This window comes from Pteronotus mesoamericanus, unplaced genomic scaffold (genome assembly GCF_021234165.1).
Source record: "Pteronotus mesoamericanus isolate MK-2021 breed Mesoamerican mustached bat unplaced genomic scaffold, CSHL_Meso_final contig_639, whole genome shotgun sequence".
Taxonomy (NCBI): Eukaryota; Metazoa; Chordata; class Mammalia; order Chiroptera; family Mormoopidae; genus Pteronotus; species Pteronotus mesoamericanus.
This window is the reverse complement of record NW_026555223.1, coordinates 100,330-127,341: the sequence shown is the minus strand read 5'-3', so window position 1 is coordinate 127,341 and position 27,012 is coordinate 100,330. Positions and strand designations below refer to the sequence as shown.

The 27,012-nt window shown below is 50.4% G+C and overlaps 1 protein-coding gene across 2 annotated transcripts; it reads left to right on the top strand.

Annotated features, from left to right (window-relative positions):
* Positions 1-66: 66 nt before the first annotated feature.
* Positions 67-26,657, top strand: AXL (AXL receptor tyrosine kinase). 2 transcript variants are annotated; one of them, XM_054580742.1, is made up of 20 exons: positions 67-420; positions 1,621-1,843; positions 2,174-2,274; positions 2,823-2,999; positions 7,680-7,760; positions 7,899-8,014; positions 10,380-10,590; positions 10,898-11,037; positions 11,698-11,848; positions 12,059-12,085; positions 13,866-13,998; positions 14,299-14,390; positions 16,266-16,361; positions 16,493-16,570; positions 18,242-18,334; positions 18,723-18,844; positions 19,467-19,576; positions 22,277-22,436; positions 22,853-22,989; positions 24,873-26,657. In XM_054580742.1, the coding sequence occupies exons 1-20, from the start codon at positions 357-359 to the stop codon at positions 25,222-25,224; spliced, it is 2,664 nt and encodes an 887-aa protein (XP_054436717.1). In that variant the 5' UTR covers positions 67-356; the 3' UTR covers positions 25,225-26,657. The 2 variants fall into 2 exon arrangements, with proteins under 2 accessions (XP_054436717.1, XP_054436719.1); XM_054580744.1 differs by lacking the exon at positions 12,059-12,085.
* Positions 26,658-27,012: the final 355 nt, after the last annotated feature.

Here is a 27,012-nt window from a genome sequence, read left to right as displayed (position 1 = left end):
AGCCTCGCTCCAGGGTCCCTTTAAGATAGGGCTGGTCCTCTCCTCTCTGAGTTAACTCCTCGAAGTCCTGGTGGCCCCCCTCGGCTCCCAGCCCGGAGGGTGGAGGCAGGGGGAGCCAGGGGCGGGGAAAGGGCCGCCGGAGTCTGGGAGGGAGAGGAGGAGGTCGGGGAGCAGGGAAGGAGACCACCGAGTGGAGCCGGCAAGGAGTCCTTCCCCTGCCGGGCAGACAGTGCCAAAGCCAGGGAGCCTGGAGCTGGGGGGAGGGCCGGGGACAGCCCGGCCCTGCCCCCTCCCCCGCCGTGTGCCCAGCAACTTCTGAGGAAAGTTTGGCAGAGATCGCGCGTGGTGCCCCGAGGATGGGCAGGGTCCCATCGGCCTGGTGGTTGGCGCTGTGCTGCTGGGGGTGCGTGACCCCCAAGGGTGAGTGATGGGGGCCTTCAGGGCAGGACCCCCCCCTCCGCCCCGTGGAGAGCCTGGGGCAGGAGGGAGAGGAGGGGGATGGATGGCAGGTGTTGGGGTGAGTCTTGAGCTGGCTTGGGGAATTTTGGGGGGACAACAGAGAAGGAGACAGGGAGACACAGAGACAACCCCAGAGAGGCCAGGGGGACAGGAAGGGACTCCGAGAGAGGAACAGAGAATTAAGAAACAGAAACTAGGAGGGTCAGAGATGGGAACAGATGGGCACGCAGAGACACAGACACCAGGAGAAGTCAAAGGCAGGAGTAGGGGCTGGACTTGAGTGGGGTCCCTGGAGAGAGAGGCTAAGATGGGGGCTTCCAGGGAAGGAATGTTCCAGAAGGGAGCACTCAGTCAGACAGCAGGATGGGGAAGGCTCTGGAGCCCTAAGGGAAAACCCTCAGCACAGTCATCCCCCAACAGGCACTTGTCCCTGCCCCACCATTGTCTGTCTGTCTGTCTGTCTGTTGGCTCCATCTTTGGGCCTGGGCTCTGTCTCAGGCTCCAGCTCTACCATCTCTGTGGGTCTCCCTTTGTCTCTCTCTCTCCCTGTCTCTGTCTTTATCTCTCCCTGTTCTATAGGTGCCTCTATCAATGTCTCTGTTTTCCCCTCTGTGTCTTTCGCCCCAGTTTTTCCCCCTCTGTGGTGTTTTTTCTTCGTCTCTCATCCTCAGCCTGTCTCTGGATCTGTGTCCCTCTCTGTCTCTGACCTCCCATACTCAACTTTTCTCTGGCTTCTTTCTTCTCTTCCTCCCCGCCCCCCCCGCCTGCCCCGAACTCCCTCCCCCCTCCCCCACCTCTTTCTCCTCTTTTCCTCTCCACTATCCACCAGCCTGACCTGTCAAGTCTCTGGAGACCCTAGGAGAGGGCAGGGTGCGGGGGACAAGGGCTGGCCCTGCCGGGCAGGCCAGGGCGTGGGAGGCTGCCAGATCTGAGCCTACTTCCCAACGATGAAGGATGGAGGCCGGACCCCAGTCTCCTGGGAAGACTTCCATCCTTCCCTCAAAGCCTCCTCCCTCCAGCCCTGCTGAGGTCACTCTGTAACTATGTGGGCCTAAAGGCCTGGCAGGGTCCTGGCAGCCATAAGCAGGCCAGGAGGGGTGAAACTGAAGAGTTGGAGGGAAGTGGGGTTTTGTAGGCCGACTCTTCCCCATGTCTCTGCAGGTTCCCAGGATCAGACAGACCCCTTTGTGGGGAGCCCAATGAACATCACTGGTGCCCGGGAACTCATGGGGACCCTTCAGTGTGAGCTTCTGGTTCATGGGGAGCCCCCTGAGGTGACCTGGCTTAGGGATGGACAGGTCCTGGAGCTGGCAGACAACACCCAGATCCAGGTGCCTCTGGGCGAAGACGAACAGGATGACTGGAAAGTGGTCAGCCAACTCAGGTGACCAGCCTCTCCCTGACCAGCCACAGCCTTACATTCCCCCCGACCCCCGTCCCCCACCACCTGCACCACATGGTGGGTGAAAGGTCACTTTCGGGAGCTCCACCTGGGTTGGAACCCCAGCTTGGCCACTTGCTGGCTGTGTGGCTTTGAGCATATGACGTAGCCCTGGGTTTCACTTTCCTCTTCTGTACAAGGAATTAATAATAGTGCCCACTTCTCGGCTCTTAGGTGTTTCCAGTCCAGACTCCCCTCTTTCACTTCTGACGACCCCCTCCCCATGTCCAGCTCTGATCCCGAACTTCTCTGTTCCCCCTCTGTCCCTGTCAGGATCTCATCCCTGCAGCTCTCGGACGTGGGATGGTACCAGTGTGCAGTGGTCCTGGGCGGAAAGACCTTCGTGTCCCAGCCTGGCTATATCGGGCTGGAGGGTGAGCCCTGGGCTCAGAGGACATGGGAGGTCAGGAACCCCACGGGGTCAGAGGGTGCTGGGAGATCCAGGGTGTCTCCCGGGGACATACATCCTATGAATGTCAGAGATCTTAGGGAACCAGGAAGATGGGGTCCATAAATTATTGGGATTATATTTCCTGGGGAGGAAGACATGCTGTCGGGGCGGGGGGAGGTTGTCAGGTACCCTGGAGTCAGCCATGGTTGGAGTTGGACAGTCTGGGATCAGATAAGGGGTCAGAGGCATGACTTAACCCTCTCCCCATCCTCAGGGGCCTTGTTTCCTCATTGGTAAAATGGGATAAGTCAGACATTCTGTAAGAGAGATGCAAGGGGCTTAGATGTCCTGGGGGCCTGGCATTGGTTGGGGGAAACGCATATTGGGATCATGTGTCCTGGAGGGGTAGAGGCCTGAGGGGACAGACACAGGGGTTAAAGACCCTGTAGCTTCCAACAGCCTGGCAGTGAGTCAGACACCTGGGGGGCTCAGAGGGACCCCGGCCTAGCCCTACCACTGCCCTGCACCCAGGTTTGCCCTACTTCCTGGAGGAGCCTGAAGACAGGACTGTTGCCGCCAATACCCCCTTCAACCTGAGCTGCCGAGCACAGGGTCCCCCAGAGCCCGTGGACCTGCTCTGGCTCCAGGATGCTGTCCCCCTGGCTCCAGCCATGGGCCACACACCCCAGCACATACTTCATGTTCCAGGTGAGTTCACGGATGTGGCCAGCTCAGTGCAGAGGCCCTGGCATGATGGGAGTAGAGAGCAAGGGTGCCCTTCATGCCTCTGTGTCAGTGTCTGTCTGTCCCTCTCTCCTCTCTCTCCCTGTCTTTGTGTCTTTGCTCTGCATCCTTGCCGCATCTCCTCACTTCCCTCTGTATGATTTCCCTGTCTCTCTCTCTCTCTGTTTTCCATCATTCTCTGTTTCTCCGTGTTCTTCTGTCTCTCTGCTCTTTCCCCCTCCATCTACCCCAGCCTGTCTGAATAGAATTCTTTGTCCTGGGTTTCCTCTGAGCTGTTCCATAGCCCAAGTGTATGTAGGCCTGATAGCCCTTTGTCAGCCCTTGACCCCAAGCAGGACACGGAATCAACAGTGCCTTCCTCTCCTTCACTTCCCCCAACCTGCTTACCTCTGTTGCTGAAGGACCCCACTGGCAAAGAGAAAGGGAGAACATAGGAGACAGAAAATAACAGTTAGGGAGAGAGAGAGAAAGCCAGAGAACAGAGAGGGACTGACCACAGACGTGACCCAACATGGGGCAGGACCTAGCAGTCAGTGGCCGTGCTGGGAGACCATGGACAGAGGGGGTTCCCCCTCACTGAGGAAGGAGAGGAACACAGAAGGGGGAGGCTCAGTCAGTCAGAGCGGGGCGGGGGGGTGGCTGGACCCTGTTTGGTATCAGCTTCCAGCACCCCCAGCCTGCTCCTGCATCTTGCTGGGGTAGGGAAGGGACTCCTGACTGAGGGTCTCCCAGGGTGAAGGGAAGTACCCACATTCCCAGCATTCCGGGGGCCCTGAGTGTGCAAGGAAGAGGTGGTGAGCCTGCCAGCCTCAGAGAGTTGACTCAGGCCAGTGGCTGTGGGGCCTGAGTCAGCCTGGCAGGACCCCGGAGAGGGGGAGGGAGCAGAGGCTGCTTCCCCTACCCCATCCCAGGAAGAAGGAAAAAGGTGGGAGAGAGTCTGTGCATCTGTCAGTTTGCGGTGCAGCTGTGAGGGTGGATCGGTGTATGTGTATGTGTGTGGTGTGTGTTGGGGGGTGGTTCTGGGTGTATTTCCAAGTCCCTCTAGATCTGTGTCTCGGTGTCTGTCAACTTCAACCTCTCTGTATGAGGGTATATCTTAGCGAGGGCCTGCTTCTGGGACTGTCTCAGTGTGTGCATGCATGTGTGTCTCACTATGTATGTCTCTGTCAGCTTGAGTATCTGTCCCACTGTGTGTTTGGGTCTTTATAGTATGTCTTGGTAAGTATCTCAGGAGCTGTGGCTGCGTGTGTGTGTGTGTGTGTGTGTGTGTGTGTGTGAGACTGAGTATACCAGTGTCAGCCTGTGTCTGTCCTTTGGGTTTGTGTGTTCACAGCTGTGATACACTGTGTGAGGGTGGGGGGTATATGTGTGTGCAGAGGGAGAGATGATGGCAGAGTGAGGGATGGCAGTGTTCCTTGTGGCTATTTCCCATACCTCCCTATAAAGAAGTGACAATGGCAGCTGACAGGTGTGCGCCTATGGGTGTCAGTGATTCTCGGTGTGGACCTCTGCTTCTTTGTGGAGCTAGAATGTGTCAATGGACAATGGACAACTTGGTGTATTTTTTGGTGTGTTTATACTGATGGTGGCTGTCTGTGTGTATACACGTCTGTGACCATGGATGTCTGTGGTGTCTGCCTATGTGTCACAGGGTGAGCATGTTGGTACGTGACTCTATCACATGCACCCCCTGTATCTGTGTGTGTGTGTGTGTGTGTCTGTGTTACAGCAGGCAGTAACAACGCCCTTCTGGCCCTGTGTACCAGCCTCACCCCAATGCCCTATTAGTGGATGAAAACTGGGTACTTAGCAGCCAGTGTGTAGATGTCTGCCTGTGAGTCCTGTGTGCATGTCTCCCGTCTTGTGTGTCTGCCGCAGTCCTGTGTGTCTATGCAAGTGTTTTTTTTCTATCAGTCTGCATGCTTGGTGTCTTAAGCATCCTGAGTATGTCCAGCTGTGTTTTGAAGGCTTGGCTGCGTTTGTGTGCGAGTCCACATTAACTTCTTCGGGTTCTGCTCTGTATCCGTTCGTCCAGTTCAACCTCAATGTTTGATTGTCGCTCGGTATGTGCATCTTAACATGCAGGGAGGTTTGTGTGTCTGCTGAAATCTAGGTGTATATTGTCTTGCTAGGTGTTTGCAGTCAATGTGTGCACATTTGATTGTGTGTTTATGTTTGTGTCTACGTTTATGTGTGTCCACGCCTGTGCGTATACACGGAAGTCACTGAGTGTGTATCTGTGTCACTGCTTGCCTCACCATCAGCCCTATGTGTCACTTATTGAGTGCCGCATTTTCTGTTTTTGTGCCAGTAACAGTTCTTGTGGGTGATTCATTGAGTGATGGTCGAGGGCTGTATCAAGGAATTTTAGCCTGTTTGTGTGCATCCGTCCCTTGAGCTGACTCAGAGCCTGGCCCTTCTCTTCTTCCATCCCTCTCATTCCCTCGGAAAAAGCACAGCGTTAGGGGGAGGAGCAGGAGCAGACGCGAGGTGGACAATGTCTCTGGAAAGCACATCTGGAGTGGGTCTGCTCCAGTCGTGAGGGAGAGCCTGCGGGAGCTAAGGGGTCCCAGGACCCTTCCGCCCTGCTTTACCCGTCTCTCAAGGTGCTGGATCGGACGCTTGGAAGGGGGATCCTGGGCCGCGCCCCACCAAGGCCAGCCGGAAGTGCGGGGGAGGGGGCGCCCGGTGACTCACTGACGCGGGGGCAGGAATGCTGCGGTCGGAACAGCACCCGGCTCCAGAACCCCTGTCCCGCCCCAAGGCTCCTCTGGCAGGCAGCGCCAGCTCCCGCGCAGTGACCCTGGCGGGCCCTCACGTGCCAGGTGGCCAGAGGGGACCCAGCTCCCAGTCCCCGCCCCGCTGCCCATCGGCCCAGGGTTACCCTACCCTCCTCCCCTGCAGTGGGGGTGCGGGGGCTGTGGGCTGGCGGGCGGGCACCTGACCTTGGCTGGGAACTGGCGCCTGGGCCCCGGAGCTGAGGAGCTTCCCTGCCCACCCCTTCCGGCCTGGCCAGCCGACTTTCCCTCCTTCCACTCCCTGTGCTGACTAAGAAAAGGAAACTTTGTGTCTGCGGGTAGATGGTGGTGCGCGAACACAGGCACACGCGCGCAGAGCAAACAGAAGAGGCACACGCAGGCGCCCAGCATCCACACACTCAGGGCCGCCCCCTCAGGCACGCACAGAAACGGAGAAGCACAGAGAACTGCGGGCACACGTGCAGATTGAAGATTTGGTCCTCCTTACACCCTGTCACCCAAACAGTGTGTGCGTGCCCCTGTTTCTGTGTGTGCATCTGTGCACACACCGTGGCTGTGTGTCTGGGCCTGTGCTTTTTTTGTCCCTCCACTTGTATGCGAATGTGTGTGTGTCTGCCTGTGTTCCCACCGTCACCACAGTGGGGAGGGGAGGCGATCCACCCCTAGATACTCAAAAACAGGTATTCGTGACACATGCATTAACTCACCCACAGAACTACACATGCTCAAAGTTCTGCATACACAGCCAGAAACACTCATAAGTACACAAATGTATACACATAAATTCATTCACTCATTCGACAAGCATTTATAGAGCACCTACTGTGTGCTAGGCCATCTTAGACACACGAGATACAGCAGGGGACAAGATATGCAGAAACACCTGCCCTCTTGGAGCCAACATGCTGGGGGAATTGACAGACAGTGAATGAAATACACAAGTCATATATAAGTACATAGTGATGAGAAGAGCCAAAGAGAAAAGGTAAAGCAGGAAGAAGGCTATATATGGCAGGAGGTTCCAATATTAAACAAAGTGGTCAGGGACAGAGTGACTGAGGTGGATCTAAGTAACAAATGTGAAGGAGCGGAGAGTGAGCCACTTGGCCGTCTGTAGGAAGACTGTTCTAAGCAGAAGGAACAAACGTACAAAGTTCCCCAGGTGGGAACGTGCTTGATGTGTGCTTCCTAGTAACACCAGGTGGCCATGTGGCCAGAGCAGAGTAGAGCGAGTGTGTGAGTGAACGAGTGAGTGAGCAAGAGGGAGTGAGGTTGCTAGGAACGAGCTTATAAACAAATAAATATGTCTACATTTATGCACATCCCCAAGAGCCTGTTTCTTGGGTGTGGGTATGAGATGTATATGCCTCTGTGTGTCTATGTGGCTCAATGTGATCATGTCTGTGTCTCTGCATCTATGTGAGTGTGTGTCTGTGTGTCCATCTGAGTATGTGTGTTTATGTGTGTGCCGTTGTGTAATTCTGTATATCTGCATGTGTCTATGTGTGTATGCGTGAGTATGTGTGTCTTGGTGTGTGAATGTGTTTCTCTGTGTCTGTGTGTATGTATGAGTAAATATGTACATCTGTGCATGAGTGTGTATGTGTATGTGGTTCTGTGTGTATCTATCTATGTGTCTGTATTTGTATGTGGGTTTCTATCTGTGCGTGTGCCAATGTGTCTGCATCTTCGAGCTTTAGGGCCAAGGCCTTGTGTTAGAGACGCAACACATTGCCTCTCCTTCCCATAGTCTCCCTCCAAGCAGGTGCCCTGTGGGCTGAACTAAACCTGTCAGGTGAGGCATACTAGGGGGTTGGCCAGCATGGCCTGAGAACTCCTCCGTGTCCTCTCTGACACTGGCCCCCACCCTCCTATGACTCCGCAGGCCTGAACAAGACATCTTCTTTCTCCTGTGAGGCCTATAATGCCAAGGGGGTCACCACATCCCAAACAGCCATCATCACAGGTAACAGAAAAGGGAGCTGGGCAGCTGGGTGTCAGATGGTGTGGGGCTAGGGTCAAAGGTCACAGCTGGGGCTAGAAGATAAGCTGGGGAGCTTAGGGCAAAAGCCCCCCAGATCACTCCTTCCTCTCATCTCCACAGTGCTCCCACAGCGGCCCCATGACCTCCACTTGGTTTCCCGCTGGCCCACAGAGCTGGAAGTGGCTTGGACCCCAGGCCTGAGCGGCATCTACCCTCTCACTCACTGCACCCTGCAGGTGAGACTCAGATTTTGCTAGCCTCAGTTTAAACCCCACTTCCACCCATAACCTACAAGCCCTCAGCCTCTCCCTGGGTAACTAGCCCTTCCTAGTTATTTGTATGTGGAGAGACAGTAGAGTCTTGGGTTAAGCCAGACATCCTGGATTCAAATCCTGGCTCCACCAGCTTCTGGCTGCATGAGCTAGGGCAGGTGACTTAACCGCTCTGGGTCTCAGTTCTCTCATCTATACCTATACATACCTAAAAGACTTGTTGTGAGAATTTAATGAGTAAATGCAAGCAACAAAATTAAAATAGTATCTGGAACACAGGAAACAAACTATTGACTGTTTGCAGTTTCTTTTAGTATTAGTGGTATTGACTCTAGCCAGAATGGGAGCCCTGAGACAGCAAAGCCAAGAGCCATCTCTCTCACCATTGGGTACCCCCAACACTGCTTCTCCCACCTCAGCCCAGATCACTTTGGGTTGTCGCTGTCTGGGGATGAGTCTGTCTCCCCACTGGACTGTGAGCCCTGGGAGGGCAGGGCCAGGCTCTCTCAGTCACCACTTGGTCTTCATTACTGCCTGGCTCAGCGCCAGTCAGAGTAGGGAATTTCTGCTGAAGACTACCTGACAGCTCAGATGGACGAGACCCAGCCTTCTGCACCCAAGTTGCTTCTCCTCTAGAGTAAGAAAAGCAAACACATGGATCTCTGAATACAAGATCCAATTCTGGCCTCAAGGTCTCTGTGATTTGGAAGTTGGTAGGACAGTGCCAGTGATGGGAGATGACAATAATTAATAATGGCCAACTTCCATTGAGTGCCAACTATGTGTTAGGCCTTGTGTTATGGCTTTATGCACACCCAACTTTTGTGTTGTGAAATATGGTCTATGTTTGCACCCATTTTTTAGATGAAGAAACTAATGCTCAGAGTAGTTAAGCAACTTGCCCAAGGTCGGAGCCAGGAAATGGCAGAGGTGGGATTCGAACCCTTGTCTCACTAGACCCAAACAATGCTCCTTATCTCCTTAGAGACCCTTTAGAGCCAGTGTTTGATTAAACAGCAGCTGTCTTTCTTATAATTACATGCCCTAGACATAATTTCATTCACTTGTCATTTTAACCTTAAAAAGTAGTGGCTATTAATCTTCCTATTTTCAAAGTAAGGAACTGAGAGGCCCGGTGAGGGGAAGTGATCAGCCCTCCCCAGTGGCTAAAGAGGATGAAACTGATTCAATCTCAAAGGCCTGGCCAATTTAGGAGACTTCAAATGCCAGGTGAGGCATCAGCAGTACCCTCACCCCATACCCATCCAGGGCCCACAGGAAAGCAGAAGTGTGTCCTCTTCCCTCTGCGGGTCTCACTTCCTGCTGTGCATAGGCCAGGCCGAAGGGTTCAAATGGGAGGGTCACAGGCATCAGGGAAAAGAGAAGTGGAGAATGGGCACTGGGAGACTGTCTGCATTCTTGCCCCCTTTGTCCCAGCAGAGGTTCCTCTTCCCGTCTGTCACTAGGTCAGAGAGCAGGCATGGGGACAGCCTTCCCCCATCCTGCTACCCGCCATCCACCCTTCTCCTACTCAGGCCTTGGGGTGATATTGTCTCCACATGTGGGGACGGTGTGACTTTGAGTAAGGGGCTGAACCTCTCTGGGCTTCTCTTTCCTCATCTAGAAAATGGGAATTAAAAAAGAAGTTGACCCCATAGGGTGGTGGTAAGAAGTCACTGAGTTCACACAAGCATGCCCTTGACAGGGTGCTTGGCACGTAATTAGCACTCGAATGTTAGCTGTTGATGTGATGTGCAAAACGGTTTACACGCTGATGCACAGGTGTATTCTGCAGCTGTGGCCCTGCCATCCTGATTGTGCTGTTCCTGGAGACCACGTGGGCATGCTAGCCTGTGCCACTGTCCCGCAGGGCGTATGGAGTTGGACACTTGTTGCCAGACAGCCTCTCTCTCTTTCACAGACATACACACATGCACACACACACACACACACACACACACAACGCTAACAATGGCAAACACTCAATACATGTGGTCACTCTTCTAAACACCTGGGAGCAACATTCCTGCGAAGTAGGGAGCCATTGTTGTATCCCATTTTACAGATGAGGAAATGAGGTTCAGAGAGGAAACATCTTGCCAGAGGTGGGTTTTGCAAGTGATGAGAGAACCACATCATACAGCTGGGTGGTATCCTCACTTTGCAAAAGCAGGTGCCTGTGGAGCACAAGAATGAAGCTATGACATACATACATGCACAGATACACACGCATACATACAGCCTTGCAAAGTTGTGTAATGACTAGGACCACCATCGAGCCTTGTCTGACTGCTTGTGTCCTGTCCTCACACCCTTTTCCTCTCCCTAGGCTATGCTGTCAGATGATGGCGTGGGCGCCAGGCTGGGAGAGCCGGACCCCCCGGAGGAGCCCCTCACCTTTCAGGCATCCGTTCCCCCTCACCAACTACGGCTGGGTGGTCTCCGTCCTCACAGTGCTTATCACATCCGGGTGGCATGTGCCAGTGGCCAGGGTCCTTCACTCTGGACCCACTGGCTTCCTGTGGAGACACCCGAGGGAGGTAAGAAGGAGCTGGTCGGGGGGGAGATGTTGCCTGCTGGTCCTCTGGGCCTTGCTCACATCAGTATTACCCCCAGCATCTCCTCTCACCCATTTACCCCATGTGGCTTCCACCTCCTTCCCGTTCAGTCCCTGCTCCTCAGCACAGCACTGGCCTCCCTCCCAGCCCTCCTCGCTATGCTTCCGCTCTGGGGCACCTGCATGAGTGGCCCCCGCACATGCTCTTTGCACCCTGCCTCTACTTCCTGGGGACGGGGGGGTTCAGGAAGAGGTAGAAGTGCCAACTTCCCCTCTTCCCTGTCCTCCAGTTCCCCTGGGCCCCCCCGAGAACCTGAGTGCCATGCGGAATGGGAGCCAAGCCATCGTGCGTTGGCAGAAGCCAGTGGCACCCCTGCAGGGCACCCTGCTAGGGTACCGCCTGGCCTATCGAGGCCAGGACACCCCCGAGGTGGGTGCTGCTGGTTGGGGTAGAGTGGAGGAGCTGGGGATGAGGGAAGTGGGGAGAAGGGTACAGGGCAGACATAGATAGTTGTGCAGGTTGGGTAGTGCATGATCACACTATGCCTAAGAGCACATTATGGGGAGGTTAAAGAGCTCCAGGTGTGGGTTAGGGAATCGTTATTTATGAATCATTGTAAAAAGTGGTTCAGTAGACATTTTTTATTATGATGACTTTATAGCAGATAATTGTATAGCATCTTGTGGAAGGGCTGCCTTATCTAATTTGCACAAAGGTACCATCTGTGCAAACGGCATCCCTAGTGTGGAGAGAGAGAGGGTGGGGAAGACAGTGAGATTTAGAAGGGGGTGGAGAGATGAGGACAAAAAAAATGAGAATTCAGTTCTTTAACAAAAGTACTGTGTGCCAAGCATGTTGTAGGCCATGAGGACACAGCAGTGAATGAGACCAAGTCCTGTCCTGGTGGAGCTGATATTTTAGTGGGCACTTGGATGGAGAAATGGGGATGAAAGGAGTGAGGATGAAAGGATAGGAAGAGGAAGGGGAGAAGGTGCTGGAGATTAGAAGGTTTCCAGAAGGTTTGGGGAGTTAAGTCCAAGGGTGAAAGCTTAAGAATTAGGAACCTGATGCTACATCTGCATGTCTTAGGTACTGATGGACATAGGGCTAAAGCAGGAGGTGACCCTGGAGCTGCGGGGGGACAGGACTGTGCCCAACCTGACAGTGAGTGTGGCGGCCTACACCACCTCTGGGGATGGACCCTGGAGCCTCCCTGTGTCCCTGGAGCCTTGGCGCCCAGGTAACTCCAAGTTCACGTCAGCCCCCTTCAACCTACCCACAAGGACCTTGTCTGTCTTAGATGCTCCTGACTTGCTCTCTGCAACTTTCAGTGTTACCACAATCTAGGCTCCGTTCCTAACCAGAACCTTCCTGAGCCTGACACCTCACCCGCGTCACACCAGTCTTGCTCTCCCTGAGCATGTCCTCCCTCTGTCCTTTCTTCTCACAGGGCAAGGACAGCCAGTGCACCAGCTGGGTAAGGGCTTTCACACCCCTCCGCCCCCCTCCCTTCCCTTAACGCCCAGTGAGAACCCCAAAACCACACACATACTTTTGCACATCCCTTTCATGTTTCTTGAACTCATCACTCTAATCCTCTGTTTCTTGGGTTTGTGTGGTCCTCGATAGAGATGCCTGAATAGCCCAGCATATTGTAGGTACTCAGTGGATGGATGGATGGATGGATGGATGGACAGATGAATTACCCCCCTCACATTCATCCCTGTCAAATATTTCTCAACAATTCTCAAACATTCCTCCTACATTCATTGTACCCTCCCAGCACTATTACAAGTCCACCTCTTATAACACACCCTGCTATCCTTTAATAGTTCTCACATGTCTTCCTACATTTGCTTGCTTACGCTTTCACACTAACCCACCCTCTCTTCATGCTCATCCCATTATAATCCTTCATTCCTCACACATGCCTCCCAAACCCAAAACACACCCACGCTTCTCATTCACAAACTGTACACTTTTAACACACTCACCATACATCTCACATTACAAACCCTGAAAAGCTTTCAGCCCACACTACCCCACACTCTACAGCTCTTCTCGCACACTCATCCGACTCCTTATCCGCCACTCCTCCACCCCTAGGCAATCCTAACCTATTTTCACCCTCCGCACACACCCACGCCAAACTCCTCTACACTCAACACATACCCAGTCTGCACTTCTTACACAACCACCCCCACCCTTTCTGCACATCCCCTGTTCCTTATCTGCTCTTCCCACACTTTTTTATTTTTAAATGTATTTATTTATTTTTAGAGAAGCGGGAAGGGAGGGAGAAAGAGAGGGAGGGAAACATCAGTGTGTGAGAGAGACATCAACCAGTTGCCGCTTGTATGCCCCCCAGCTTAGCACCTGGCTCACCCTCCAGGCATGTGCCTTGACCGGAAATCAAACCGGTGACCTTTCAGTTTGTGGGACGACGCCCAACCCACTGCTCCACACCAGTCAGGGCCCTTTCCAGATTTTTAGCCTGCTCGTTGCACACTCTTCTCACACCAACGTTATTTATTACAAATCACTCCTCACTCCCTGAATCTAAAACTCCTTGAATACTCCTCATTCACATGACCTCAGTTCCTCCAAAACCCATCACACTCTACACCACACCCCTTTGTACATGTTATTTACTTAACTCTCATCCTTGCTTCGTGAAAACGCTTCCGTAGTCACCACATACTCCTCAAAAATACTCCTTGGCCATTTATCCCGGGAGCCTCACAGTCCTTGTGTATTTATTGCACATGCCTCATGCACCCATCCTACACTGCGTGCATTCTCTCCCCCACTCATCAGTTTTCTCACACCCAAGTTCTCCCTCCTTGCCCAATTATCACACATTTCAAAACATGTCTATATTACTTGTGATTTACTGGCACCCACCTCACCTCACGTGCATCCACCCCTCCTTGCGTTACTATAACCCATTCTGCACAAGTCTTTCACTCCCATTCCATGCTCATTCCACACTCATCACACACTCCTCAAATGTCCATCTCACTCTCAACTGACCTCACTAACCCTAAAAGTGTCACACTGCCACTTGAATGTTCACTCATATCACATCCATTGCATGCCTTGCCCAGCCCAGCCCAGTCTCCCCAGATATGTTAATGCACTTATCACCCGCTTCATCAAACATGACCACATCTACCTCCCTCCAACATCACCCCCTTGGGTCCCAGGGAGATGGTCCCAGGGCCTCAGCCATGACCTGTTCCCCGTGCCCCTGACAGTGAGTGAACCTCCAGCCCCCTCCTTCTCGTGGCCCTGGTGGTATGTACTGCTGGGAGTAGTTGTGGCTGCTGCCTGTGTCTTCATCTTGGCCCTGTTCCTCGTCCACCGGCGGAAGAAGGAGACCCGCTATGGGTGAGTTGGAACTCCATGGGTAGGGAGGCTCGTGTGGACTAGGATGGAGAACTTGGAGGCAGGGAGACCATGAAGAGGCTGGTGCAGGAGGAGAGATTGACAAGAATTAGAATAAGGGTGAGGGTCCGGAGAAGGAATGGAAGGAAGAAGGTAGCAGAGCAGCCCAAGACATGCTTAGCAAATGCTGGAGGAGAGGGCAGGGAGAGCTTGGGGTTGGGATGGTGCTAGCTTTCACTGCTGATGGAAAAAGGGGGTTCCACATGGCTCTTCCCTGCCCTCACCTCCTCCCTATTCCCCCAGAGAGGTGTTTGAACCAACAGTGGAGAGGGGTGAACTGGTGGTCAGGTACCGTGTTCGCAAGTCCTACAGTCGCCGGACCACTGAAGCCACCTGTAAGTGAACCCTGTGCCTCCCTGCCCTGGTTTGGGGATAACAGCTGTAGAGATTTAAGCTTCTGTAGATGTGTGAACCAAAAGTTTCCAAAGGCCTTGGAATACTAGGATGTTAGAACCACAGACCCTAAAAACAACAGAACTGTGGAACCACACAGAACCTTAGAATAATAGAATCTAGGAGACAGTAAATCTTGGGAGACCAAACCTCAGAGCAATAGGGCCTTAGACCAGAGTGATGATGAGGACGATGACAACGATGGTGACAATAGTGATGATGATATGACTATGATGCTGAAAGTGACAGCCAACCCTAGCACTTCCTACGTCCCAGGGACTGTTTTAAGTGCTCTACACATGCCACTTAATCCTCAGAGCAACCCAGTGAGGTAGGTATGTTATTTCCCCCCTTTTCCCAGGTGAGGAAACTGTGGCATAGAGTGGCTAAGAAACTTGCTCAAGACCACACAGCTTGTCAGTTGGTGAGCTGGGATTCTCACCCAGGCAGTTTGGCTCTGGAGTCCATCATCTTTACTGCCTGTTGGAATTGTAGAATGTTAGAGAAGTAAACTAGATCTTGGCCTAAAAAATTATAGGCTCAGTACTATAGACCCTTAGGCTCTTGAAAATCATGAATCCTAAACCTATAGGCTCTCTGGTAAAAGATTGTAGAGTTATGGAGGTTCCCAGCTAAGGAAAGGCCTCAGAGGCCATACAGTCAAATCCCTTCATCTTTCCTTTTAGGGAAACTTAAATCCAGGGCGGGGGGGGGGGAAAGGACAGAGTTAGGTCTCTTCCAAGCACACAGTGAGAGGGCTGCCAGGCCCCAGGGAGATATTGAAAGGGGCTGGGAAAGCCATTAATTTAAGAGGAGAAGGAAAAGGATGCGAGCAGGTCACCCTGGAATCACACGCAGCGGCCAATCTCAAAGTGTGATCCTGTCCCTGGGGGTCCCCGAGATCTTTGCAGGGGGGTCTGTGAGGTCAAAACTATTTTCAAGACACTTTTTGCCCTTTTTCACTCTCATTCTCCCACAAGAATTCCATAGAGTTTTCCAGAAGGTTACTAATGTATGATGATGTCATCACCCGGTTGGTTGACGGAACATGTGCTTATGTATTCCTGTGTTTCAAAAATCTATTTGTTTTAATTTCGAACACAGTGAACATCAATATATATAACTCACATAAACAAGAGCTCTCTGCAGTTCTCAGTAATTTTAAGAATGTAAAGGGGTCGGGAGGCCAGTACGTTTGGGAACTGTTTCTATACAGCATTATGGAAATGAGTACATTACAACTACAAACAAAAAATACATGGCAACTGTCTCATAGACATCATGTTGAAAGAAGCTAGACACCAAAGAGAACATAAGTGATTCCACGTTTGCAACATCCCCAAAGAGAGAAGGTTGGTCTGTGATAAGAGAGGTCAGGAAAGTGGCTGCCCCAGAGAGGGCAGGTTGTGGTCTGTCATTGATCCGCATGCTAGTTATGCTGCTGTGTTGGTGTGTGAAAATTCACCCAGCTGCTTTCTCTCTTACGATTTGTGCAGATTATATACCTCAATAAAACATCTATTTTTATATATATATATATATTTTAACAACTGGTATGGCAGGACGCTGACCAATCAGGGTACCCATTGGTGTGAGATTATGTGACAGTCCAACCCTTTAGCTACCCCTCTTGCAGAAGATTCTGGGGGCTCAAAGAAGGAGCCAGGGCAGGGGTGGGGAGTGCTCAGGGCACTAACTCATTTTGAATGAATGCAGAAGAATTTCAGTATTTTAACAACGGGAATGCGGCTATTGGTGAGTGTTGCCTGAATGTCAGCCCAGCTCCGTGGCTCTGTCCACCCCCACTCCCCATGCAGTGAACAGCCTGGGGATCAGTGAGGAGCTGAAGGAGAAGCTGCGGGATGTGATGGTGGACCGGCATAAGGTGGCCCTGGGGAAGACCCTGGGAGAGGGTGAGTCCCCCCAGCGTACATACACATCCCCCTGAACCAGAGCCCTTCACTTCCCCACACCTACCCAACCACAAGAAATGCAATCGCTGCGGGCCCCCTTAAGGTCAGTGTCTCCCTCTGGTCCTCTACAGGAGAGTTTGGAGCTGTGATGGAGGGCCATCTCAACCAGGATGACTCCATCCTCAAGGTGGCTGTGAAGACGATGAAGAGTAAGTATGTGGACACGTGTGGGACTCTATTCTCTAGCCTAGACCCTTTTTCCCTGTGCCCCCAAAGAGGCAGAAGAACAGAAAAGTTAACTGCAAATTAGCCCTACCACACAACCCCACTGTTTCCAGGCAGGAAATGAAGTCAATGCTAGGTACTTCAACAGAAAAAATTCAATATGGGGAGATTACTACCAAGGTGTAGGAAGGACTGAAGGAACACCTGGGAGCAATGAGGCAACCTGGAGGTTAGTAGCAGCAGTGGTCACTTCCATCTCTAGGCCTAAAGGGCAGAGAGAGGAAGTGGTGTTACCAGAGCCCATGGCCAGGGATGCCTGGCAGGATTTGGGGATCATAGAATCAGGGGTAACCTTGTGGGAGCTTGATACAGAAAGGAGACACAGCTACCACCAAGGCAATACTGGAGGCAGAAATAGACTGGGTGAAATGCTCTGGCTTCCCCCCTCCTTCTGCCCACCTGCCAGTCTCCCATTAGTGCTTCCCATTGGCAAACTCCAACAGGAAACCAGCAGGAAAGGGAGCCTGAAAGTGTAGTTTTCAGAGACCAGCCCCCTGTGATATATAGCAGAGGGGGAAAGGTCTGAAATGAGGTACAACTGGCTTCATCATTCACCAGCTGCTATCTCAGGCAAGTGACTATCCCTCTGAGCCTGCTATTCTTCGTGTGGAAAAGGGACCATAATGGCCCTACCTCCTAGGATGTTGCAAGGCAAAGCACTTAATCCTGGGGGTGGAACATAGTACACGCAGTTAATGTGGACAGTGACTATATTATTTATATCATCAGAGATGGTGGGAGCCAGTCTGGGGCCACACAGCACAGGAAGTCGATGGCAGGAAATCCTTTCCACACAAAGAAAAAGTATCGAGGGTCAGGCTGGGGCTGGAGGTGAGGAAGAACAACCCTTTCTGAATCATAGGGGCTAAAAGCTTGGGTTACAGAGTCATCACTCGCTCACTTTTTCATTTTTTAAAGAGTTTATTTATTCATTTTCAGAAAGAGAAGAAGGGAGGGAGAAACAGGAGGAGAAAAACATTGATCTGTTGCTCTCTCACATGCCCCCAACCAGGGACCTGGCCCACAACCCAGTCATGTGCCCTGAATGGGAATTGAACTGGTGACCTTTCGGTTTACAGGCTGGTGCTCAATCCATTGAGAAACACCAGCCAGGGCTCACTTCCTCATTTTTGAGCACCTCCTATGTACCAGGTTATGTTCTCGACCTGGGTTTCAGTCTCAGCTGTGTGGCCTTGGGCAAGTCACTTTGCCTCTATGAGCCACTGTCCTGAGGTGTAAAACAGGGAAAATCATGTGGCCTCCCCACGGCTGTTGGAAATAGGCTGGGACACAGCCTATTGTGGTTATTATGGTGGGTTCACATGGATCTGGAGGAGCCTGACTTTGAATTCTGACTATTCCACTTGCAAGCTGCATATGGGGAAAATAATAAGAACACCTCAGAGGATTAAATGAGTTAATATATGTAAAGTACTGAGTATAGCACCTAGCACTTAGCAATCATGTCTGGTGAAGAAGAAGAAGATGATGATGGTGGTGATGATGATGGTGAAGAAGGAGGTGGGGAAATACTCTCTTTCCCCCTTCCTCTCCCATCCCCCTCCTTCTTAACCCCCCTTCCTCTCTTCCCCAAGTTGCCATCTGCACAAGGTCAGAGCTGGAGGATTTCCTGAGTGAAGCTGTCTGCATGAAGGAATTTGACCACCCAAATGTCATGAGGCTTATAGGTGAGGCGTGGTCAATTTGGGGGGCCTAGAGGCCATGTGGAAGCAACAGTAAAGGGAGGACTCCTCTGGCACTGAAAAGATCAAACCTCCAGGCTCCCTGTCCCCCGCTCTCTCAGAGTGAGCAAGTTCCCCCCTCCTTCTCTTCCTCAGCTTGGAATGTGACCTCTGACCTTTCCCAGAAATAGCTGAGGTCCTCAGGAGGGCTAGGGAAAATTCCTGGGAACAGTGCAAGAAATCGCTTCTCTGAAGTTTGGTCCTTGCCACCGCACATGCCACCCCCGCCCAACAATTTGGAGGCCAGATTTGAGGGAGAGGGACACAGAGCTAGATGAGGGGGTGGCTTCCCTTTCTGACCAACTGGAGTGACAGAGCTGCCTGGGGGGCTCAGGTGTCTGTTTCCAGGGTTCTGAACTAGAAGGCTTTCCAGCACCTGTTGTCATCTTACCTTTCATGAAACATGGAGACCTACACAGCTTCCTTCTCTATTCTCGACTTGGGGACCAGCCAGTGGTGAGGGGCATTTAATTGTCTAGTCTACATGTATTGATTGAGCATCTACCAGGTACCGGGTGCTACTCAGACACTGGGAAGACGATGGTGACCAAGAACTGGCTCTCATGGAGCTGTCTGATGGTGGGGGTACCAGCAATAAACAAGTTAACAAGTAAATAAGCAAGATAATTTGAGTGCTAGCAAGGAATTATAGAGTAGGATGAAAGATAGGAGGCCAGGCAGTTAGTTTGGAAGGTCAAGGGGGTCTCATTGACCTACCTTCCTGGGAGGTAACCTTGAAGGAAGAGGCAGCTGGTGGGAGGTGAGGAGATCCAGGAGGAAGCAACCCTGGAGGGAACAGTATCTTCTCAGTGGTGAGAAGAAGCCTGGCTCATTTGAAGACCAAAAAGGAGGCCCCTGGATGGAGCATATGTTGAGGGCAAGAAAAATAGGAGATTGAGTTACAGAGGAAGGCAGGATGGGATTATATAGGGTCTTGTTGGAAAGAGTTGGATTTAATTCTTGGAGCCATAGGAAACCATGGCAGGGCAGAGCTAGACACACACAGGAAGGGAGAAGGGATGGATCTTGGGGACTCTGCTGACCTCTGTTCCACCCCCTCCTGCCCTGGCCCCCCCAGTTCCTGCCCACTCAGATGCTGGTGAAGTTCATGGCAGACATTGCCAGTGGCATGGAGTATTTGAGTACCAAGAGATTCATACATCGGGACCTGGCTGCCAGGAACTGCATGTGAGTGTTGAGCCTTCCAGGGATACCCCTCCCCCCTTCAGAGAGCGCCTTCCCTCCTGCCCAGGATGGAAGAGGAGGCTAGACACACACATACCCCTGGTACAGGTCAGAACTCAGGACTGGAATAGAGAGGTGAGCAAGGGGGTTGGGGAAGGCTTCCTGGAGGAGGTGGGCCATGAACTGACATCTTAAAGGAATATTTGAGAGAGAAGAAGCAAGAGAGTGGGTTCAGTGGGTAGCATGAGGTGAGTAAAGAGACAGAGGTGACCAACGAGGGTGGTAACAGTTAAACTTCATCCCTGTCCCCCTCCATGCTGAGTGTCTGGCCTAGGGCTGCCCTTGGGAGGAGCCATATTGGATATGGAGATGAGGAACCCCCTCAAATCAATGGACTTGTGCGCGGGGGGGCGGGGGGGGTGTCTGTAAACACAGATTTAGAATATTAGTCTCATTACAATGTTGGACTCATAGAAATTGGAGCTGAAGAATCAGAGAATCTTCTATAAAATATGTAAATGTTCACAACTCTCAGAAATATGGAAATTTCTTTATTCCCCCTTCTTTATTTTAAAAACTCCAATCCTACAGAAAAGTTAAAAGAATTGTATAACAAACACCTGTATACCCTCCTGGTCGAGATTTGGCCGCGTTTCTCCTCTCTCCCCTCACCCCTTTGAAAGTAAGTTGCCATGATGGTGACATTTCATCCCTGAATCTTCAGTAGCTATTGCCTAAGAATAAGGAATTATACCTAAATAATCACAGTTCTGTTATCACACCTAAGAAGATTATCAATAATTCCATAACCTAACCTAATATTCAATCCTCATTCAAATTCTTCCAGTTGTCTTCTGAAAAGCCTTTAGGGCTATTTTTTCCTTGAATCAGGATCCTATTCAAGGTCCCCACATAGCATTTGGTTTTTATGCCCCTTTGGTCACTTTTAATCTAGAACGGTCTCTCCACAACTACCTGTTTGTATTTTTATAACATTCTTTTGGAATTGACCAGGCTGGTTGTCATGTAAGATGTCCTCTATATAAGATGTGTGTTTCCTTGTGCTGGCATTTGCCTTGTTCCTCTGTTCCCTGTATTTCCTGTTAAGGTGAAAGTAGATATAAAGGCTTGAATGGACTCAATCAAAATGGAAATTCCTTTATTTCTCTAACTTGGGATGATCCAATGTAACAATGACACTGAAAATCAGAGTTAAAATTGTAATGCACCTGTAACTTTTTTAAAAAGTGTTTTGTTTTTTTTTTTGTTTTTTGGGGTTTTTTTAGAGAGGGGAAAGGGAGGGAGAAAGAGAGAGAGAGAAACATCTATGTGTGGTTGCATTTCACGCCCCCCTGCTGGGGACCTGGCCTGCAACCGAGGCATGTGCCCGACACTGGGAATCGAACAGGCGACCCTTTGGTTCGCAGGCTGGCACTCAATCCACTGAGCCACACCAGCCAGGGCTAGAAACCGCATACTCTTAAAAAAATAGAATCCCAGAAACTCGGATATAAGAATCAGGGAATCTTCAAACTACATAAAGCACAAAACAAGAAAAAAGTAATCCATGCTGTTAGGAGTGAAGATGATGGTTACCCTTGGAGAGCTAGTTATAGGAAGGGAAGACTGGTAATGCATTTCTTTTACATACTTAAAAAAATCAATGTATAGCCCAGGCTGGGTGCCTCAGCTGGATGAACTGTCACTCTGTAAACCAAAAGTTGTGGCTTCAATTCCCAGTTAGGGCACATACCTGGGTTGGGGTGCAGACAGGAGGCAACCAATCAATGTTTCTCTCCCTCTCTCTAAAATCAATAAACATATCCCTGGTTGAGGCTTAAAAACAAATTGGTGTACACAATTGAGCTATTTGCATTTGAAAAAAGTTTGCTTCTTCAAAAAAATTTATATTTTACATACAAAAATACACACATCCTACATGTGCAGCTCGATGAATATTTACATGTCTGTGGACCTATGGTTAAACAGCCACCACTGGATGGATCAACATAAAGGACATTTCTGGGCCCCAGCAGGCTCCCTAATGCCCTTTCCAGTAGCTGTTCCTAATGGGTACAAGGGGTAGCCATTCTTCTGGGCTTCTGTCACACCAACTTCTGTTACGTGCTCTTAAATGTCATATAAATGGAATCATGAAGTCTGTAGACCTTCCTACCTGGCTTTGTTCGCTCAGCATGATGTTTTTGAGATTAGTCCGTGTCGTGTGTATATATCAGTCATTTGTTCTTTTTCTTTGCTGTGTAATATTCCTTATATGGGTGTCCCACAATATTCTGTTTCTTAATCTGGGTGCTGGTTCCATGGCTGTGTTTGTGAAAATTCAGTGAGCTGCTCACTAAAGAATTGTGTGTGTTTCAGTATATATGTTATATATCCAGAAAACAGTTTTGTTTTGCTTTTAAATCCGAGACTCAAACCCAAGGAGCTTATGAAGGGCCTTAGAATCTGGCAAAAAGCCAGAGCTGGGAAGGCCCTCGGTAGCTTTTTGTTCTGCCCTCATTTTATGGAGGAAACAAGAAGTAACACAGTTCCCTTTGCCTCTGGGGCAAGGAAGGGGGACAGACCCTTACCCCCGAGCAGGACAGCCAGGGTGGGAGAAAGAGATATGTCTGAGTGCGATGGCAGGCTTCCTGGTGGAGGGAGCGGATGTCATGACCCTGTTCCTCTCTCCAATCCTGGCAGGCTGAACGAGAACATGTCTGTGTGCGTGGCGGACTTTGGGCTCTCCAAGAAGATCTACAATGGGGACTACTACCGCCAGGGACGCATTGCTAAGATGCCAGTCAAATGGATCGCCATCGAGAGCCTGGCTGACCGTGTCTACACCAGCAAGAGTGATGTGGTACGTGTGCCTCTGACAGGTGGGGAACAGCAGGACGGTGTGGCCCAGTCATCTCACTGCACCTGGGCTCCACATGGGCTACCCACACCTGGGGTATGGTGGGCGACTGTGAACAGGGGTATGGACATGCTTGGGATATATACAGGCCGATGTGTGCATGGTGGCAGGTTCTACATGGGACATGTGGACAGTTTAGGTTAGGAGAAGCAGTGGTAAGTATGTATACATGTGTATAGCCAGAGTGTGGAGAGTGACACATGAGACCATGTGTCTATTAAGTGTGTAAATGTATGCCTGGGTGAACAAGTCTGTGTGTGCACAAAAGTCACCTCTATTAATGTGCACATGAATGTGGGTTGGAAGGGTGTCTTTGTGCAGGAGAGACACTTTAATTCTCTCCCCTCTGCCCTCCACAGTGGTCCTTTGGGGTGACAATGTGGGAAATTGCCACCCGGGGCCAAACCCCATATCCAGGAGTGGAGAACAGTGAGATTTACGACTACCTGCGCCAGGGAAACCGCCTGAAGCAGCCTGTGGACTGTCTGGATGGACTGTGAGGACCCTTGGGACCCCCCCATCCCCACCCAGTCCTAGATTTCATTCCAAAACCCTGAGCACCCCACAGGGCCCCGATATGTCCAGAACCCTCTAAAACCTGTACAGAATCCTTCAGACTGTTGAGGAGGCCACCTCCCCCTTCACCACTGTGTGAGTTAACAAAAGGTTTGCGAGAGTGTGAATTAGCAAAAGGCACCCTTTCCTCCTTTGCCTTGAGCGTGGAGTGCAGGCTTGACCAGCCCCCTCAGCCAGTTATCCAGGAGCAGTGAATGACTATGCGACCTTACCTGGGGGCCCTGCCTCTGGGCTCCCCACTCTTGAAGAATTCTAATCCACCCCAAACTCTGTGCTTTCCCCCAGGTGCTTTTCAGCACCCAGAATCCTCTGCAAAACCCTTCACTTTGTTATATTGAGCTTCTTCAAACTCTCAAATCTCCTCTGAGATGGTCTCAGGCTCCTTTAGGATAGTGCTTATCAAACTTTGTTGTCTCTTGACACCCAGAAAAGCAGAACATTTATCCAGTACTTAGGCGGTAAAGAGATGATGTTGCTAGGTCAGGAGGGAACAGCATGGGGCTGCAGACTCCCCAGCTGCTCCGTGGGTATCAAAGAGCTGAGGGGAGTAAGAATAATAGCTAATGTTTCTATAGAACTTACTAGAAGGCACTGCATTGGGTGCTTTGCATGTATTCATTCATTTGGTCCTTATAATGGCCATATGAGGTAGGTTGGTATCATTATTCCCATTTTCAAGTGAAGAAACTGAGGTCCAAAGAAACGTAAATCACTTGCCAAATGCTGCCTAGCTGGCGTATCGCTTATATAGACCCCCAAATCTAGTAGCTTAAAACAAGCATTTTTCACCTCACAGTTTCTGAACTGAGGCCAGAGTCTGGGAACAGCTTAGCAGGGTGATTCTGAATTAGGGTTTCTAATGAGATTAGAGTCAAGACGGGGCTGCAGCCATGTGAAAACTAGGACTAGACGATTGTTTTCAAAGTAGTTCACTCCCATGGCGATGGCAAAAGGCTTCATTCAGTTCCTTGCTATACAGACTCCACCATAGTATTGCTTGAGCTTCCCCACAACATGGGGGCTGAGCTCCCCCAGATGAGCATTCTAAGAGAAAAAGCAAGGAAGAAACCACAATGTCTTTTATAGTCTCGGCAGTCACCCATACACCATCACAGCTGCTGAGTCAGAATCAAGTCAAGAAGTCCAGCCCATACTCAAGGGAAGATAAATTAGGCGCCGTCTTTTTTTCTTTTATCCTCACCTGAGGACATTTTTTTCATTGATATTTTTAGAGAAAGGAGGGGGGGAGGGGGAGAGAGAAAGACAGAAACAGAGAGAGACATCGATGTGAGAGAGAAACAGCGATTGGTTGCTTTCTGTAGGCTTTCCATCCAGGGATTCAACCAGCAACCTAGGTTTGTGTCCTCACCAGGAATGGAACCCATGACCTTTCAATGTTCCACAAAACAATGTGGAACATTGTTTTGAATAGAGGAATGTCAAAGAATTTGAACATATACTTTAAACCAATACAGGTTACAAATCTTTGATACCAGTCTGTTCTGGGGAACCATATTGGAAAGCTCTGCTCTAGCAAACCCTCACTAGACCACCACCCATACCCAAAGAGGTTCCCCAAGACCTTTTTCAGCTCTCGAGTTTCCCAGGAACCCCTCAGAAACTCTTGAGCATTTCTCAGTCCCCTTTGATGCCCCCAACTGCTATACCAACTGCTACAGTTTCCTCCAGCCTCATGAAATGTCCTTGGTCCCCTGAGTATCCTCAATTCCCCCCCCACCAAACTCCCCAGAAATCTCTTCTAAGCCCCTGCTCAGTCTCCCACCCCTCACTTTGCTGTCCTAGGTATGCTCTGATGTCCCGGTGCTGGGAGCTAAATCCCCAGGACCGACCGAGTTTTGCAGAGCTGCGGGAAGATCTGGAGAACACGCTGAAGGCCCTGCCTGCTGCCCAGGAGCCTGATGAAATCCTCTATGTCAACATGGATGAGGGTGGGAGTCATGCTGAACCACTTGGAGCTGCCGGAGGAGCTGACCTCCCAACCCAGCCTGATCCTAAGGATTCCTGCAGCTGCCTCACTGCGGCTGAGGTCCATCCTGCGGGACGCTATGTCCTCTGCCCTTCCACAGCCCCTGGCCCCACCCTGCCTGCTGACAGGGGCTCCCCAGCACCCCCAGGGCAGGAGGATGGAGCCTGAGACAACCTTCCAACTGAGACTTTCTCTCAGGACCCAAGCTAGGCACTGCCATTGGGGGACCCCCGCCCCATTCTCATTCCTGGCCTTACCTCCACCTGCAGCCCTCCTTTCCTACCAATTCCACTTCCATCCCACACAGACCCTGTCCCTTTCCATACCTTAGTGTCCCCATGAGGGTTGGACTGCAATCCTTAAGGGTTCTCCTATGTCTAACATTCCAAGATTCTGGCTTCTATGGTTTAGAGTCGAGGTTTCAAAGATGCTATGAGCCTTTGGTTCTAAGGACCAGAAATTCCAAAGTCTCTAATTCTAAAATGCTAAGGTTCTAGACATAGAAGTTCTAAGACTTACGTTCTAAAGCTCTGAGATTCTATGGCACTAGACTTTTCTGGTTTTAAGATTCTTGATAAAAACCTGTAAGTTTTGGGGTTTTAAAGTTCTAAGATTCTAAGCCAAGGAAATAAGATTCTGTGATGCTAGATTTTCTTCTCCTTAGGGTATAAGATTCTGGATTCTAAAATTCTACAATTCTAAACATGGAGGTTTTAAGGCCTAGTGTTCTAAAATTTGATGTTCTAAGCTTCTTAGAGTATAAATTCTCTGGCTGACTCTAGACTCTAGAGCAAAAAAGCTTCAAGATTTTGTCTTTTCAAGTTTTAAGATTATAATGATGGTCAATTCTAGGGCCTAAGGCTTTATGGTCCTCGAAGCTCTTGTTATGAGATTCTGGATTCTGAAGTTCTAAGATTCTAGAATTTGCAATTCAAAAGTTCTGATAATCTACAGATGGAGATTCTAAGGTGATGTTCTGAGAACCTAGAGTTTCTGTGCCTAAGATTCAAGATCATATGCTTCAAAGTTCTAGATTATTAAACTCCAAGATTCTAATGTTGTTCAGTTCCATGTTCTGAGGCACTGTAGGTTCCATTGGTTCAAGATTCTGGATCCTCAGCATCTAAGGCTCTACAGTTAGCTGTGAGTAACTAGATGCAAAAGTTCTAATCATTTCTAATGTTGGACACTTTAGGTTCTATGCTGCATTTCACCTGTCTAGGATTTTAGTTAAGGACCCAAGAATCCACAATTCTAGATCTTAAGATTCTAAGCATTCTAGTTTTAAGATTCAAATGTCGTAAGATTTTAAAGATCTGCAGGTCTAGAACTCCCAAGTTTCCAAGGTTCTAACATAAAATAGTATTCTTCTGTGTGACTCTCCCTAAGCCACATCTGCTTCCTCCTACCCTCATGTGGGGGTGTGCTCCCTTCCAGCCTGTGCAATGCATTAGGGATGTCTTCTTTCCCCAGGGAACAACCTTTCTCCTTTTGGGCCGTGCTGCCCCCCTGAGCCAGTCCCTCATACCCCCTGTACAGAGTGTGGACTCTGGCGCCTCTAGAGGGGCTTAGATCACATAAAACTTGGTAAACACACTCATGCCTCTTCTTGTCTCTACTCAGCAGTCATGTGGTCTCCGTGACAACTCAGTTTCCCCCTGTCAATAAAAAGAAGGGTTTGATGGGGTGTAGGAGTCCTCTCCTCTCTAAAAGAAGGTAGAAATGAACGTACACATAGACAAAAAAAATCATGCAAGCAAAGAAATGCAGACTCTCCAAAACCCTCACTGAGGAATAGGCACATAAATACAGGATCATACAGAAACACCCATTTCCCAAAGTAGCAGACACATGAATTCATGGGCATACTCAGGCATACCTGGTCAAAAATACTGAGGCACTAAAATTCAGATACACAAAGTAACAGACACACAAAATTACAGATACAAACATATA

Coding starts and splice junctions, on each gene's coding strand:
- AXL (XM_054580742.1), top strand. CDS start 357: ATGGGCAGGGTCCCATCGGCCTGGTGGTTGGCGCTGTGCTGCTGGGGG. Junction 8,015..10,379: donor TCACTCACTGCACCCTGCAG/GTGAGACTCAGA, acceptor TCCTCTCCCTAG/GCTATGCTGTCAGATGATGG. Junction 22,990..24,872: donor GTGGACTGTCTGGATGGACT/GTGAGGACCCTT, acceptor TTGCTGTCCTAG/GTATGCTCTGATGTCCCGGT.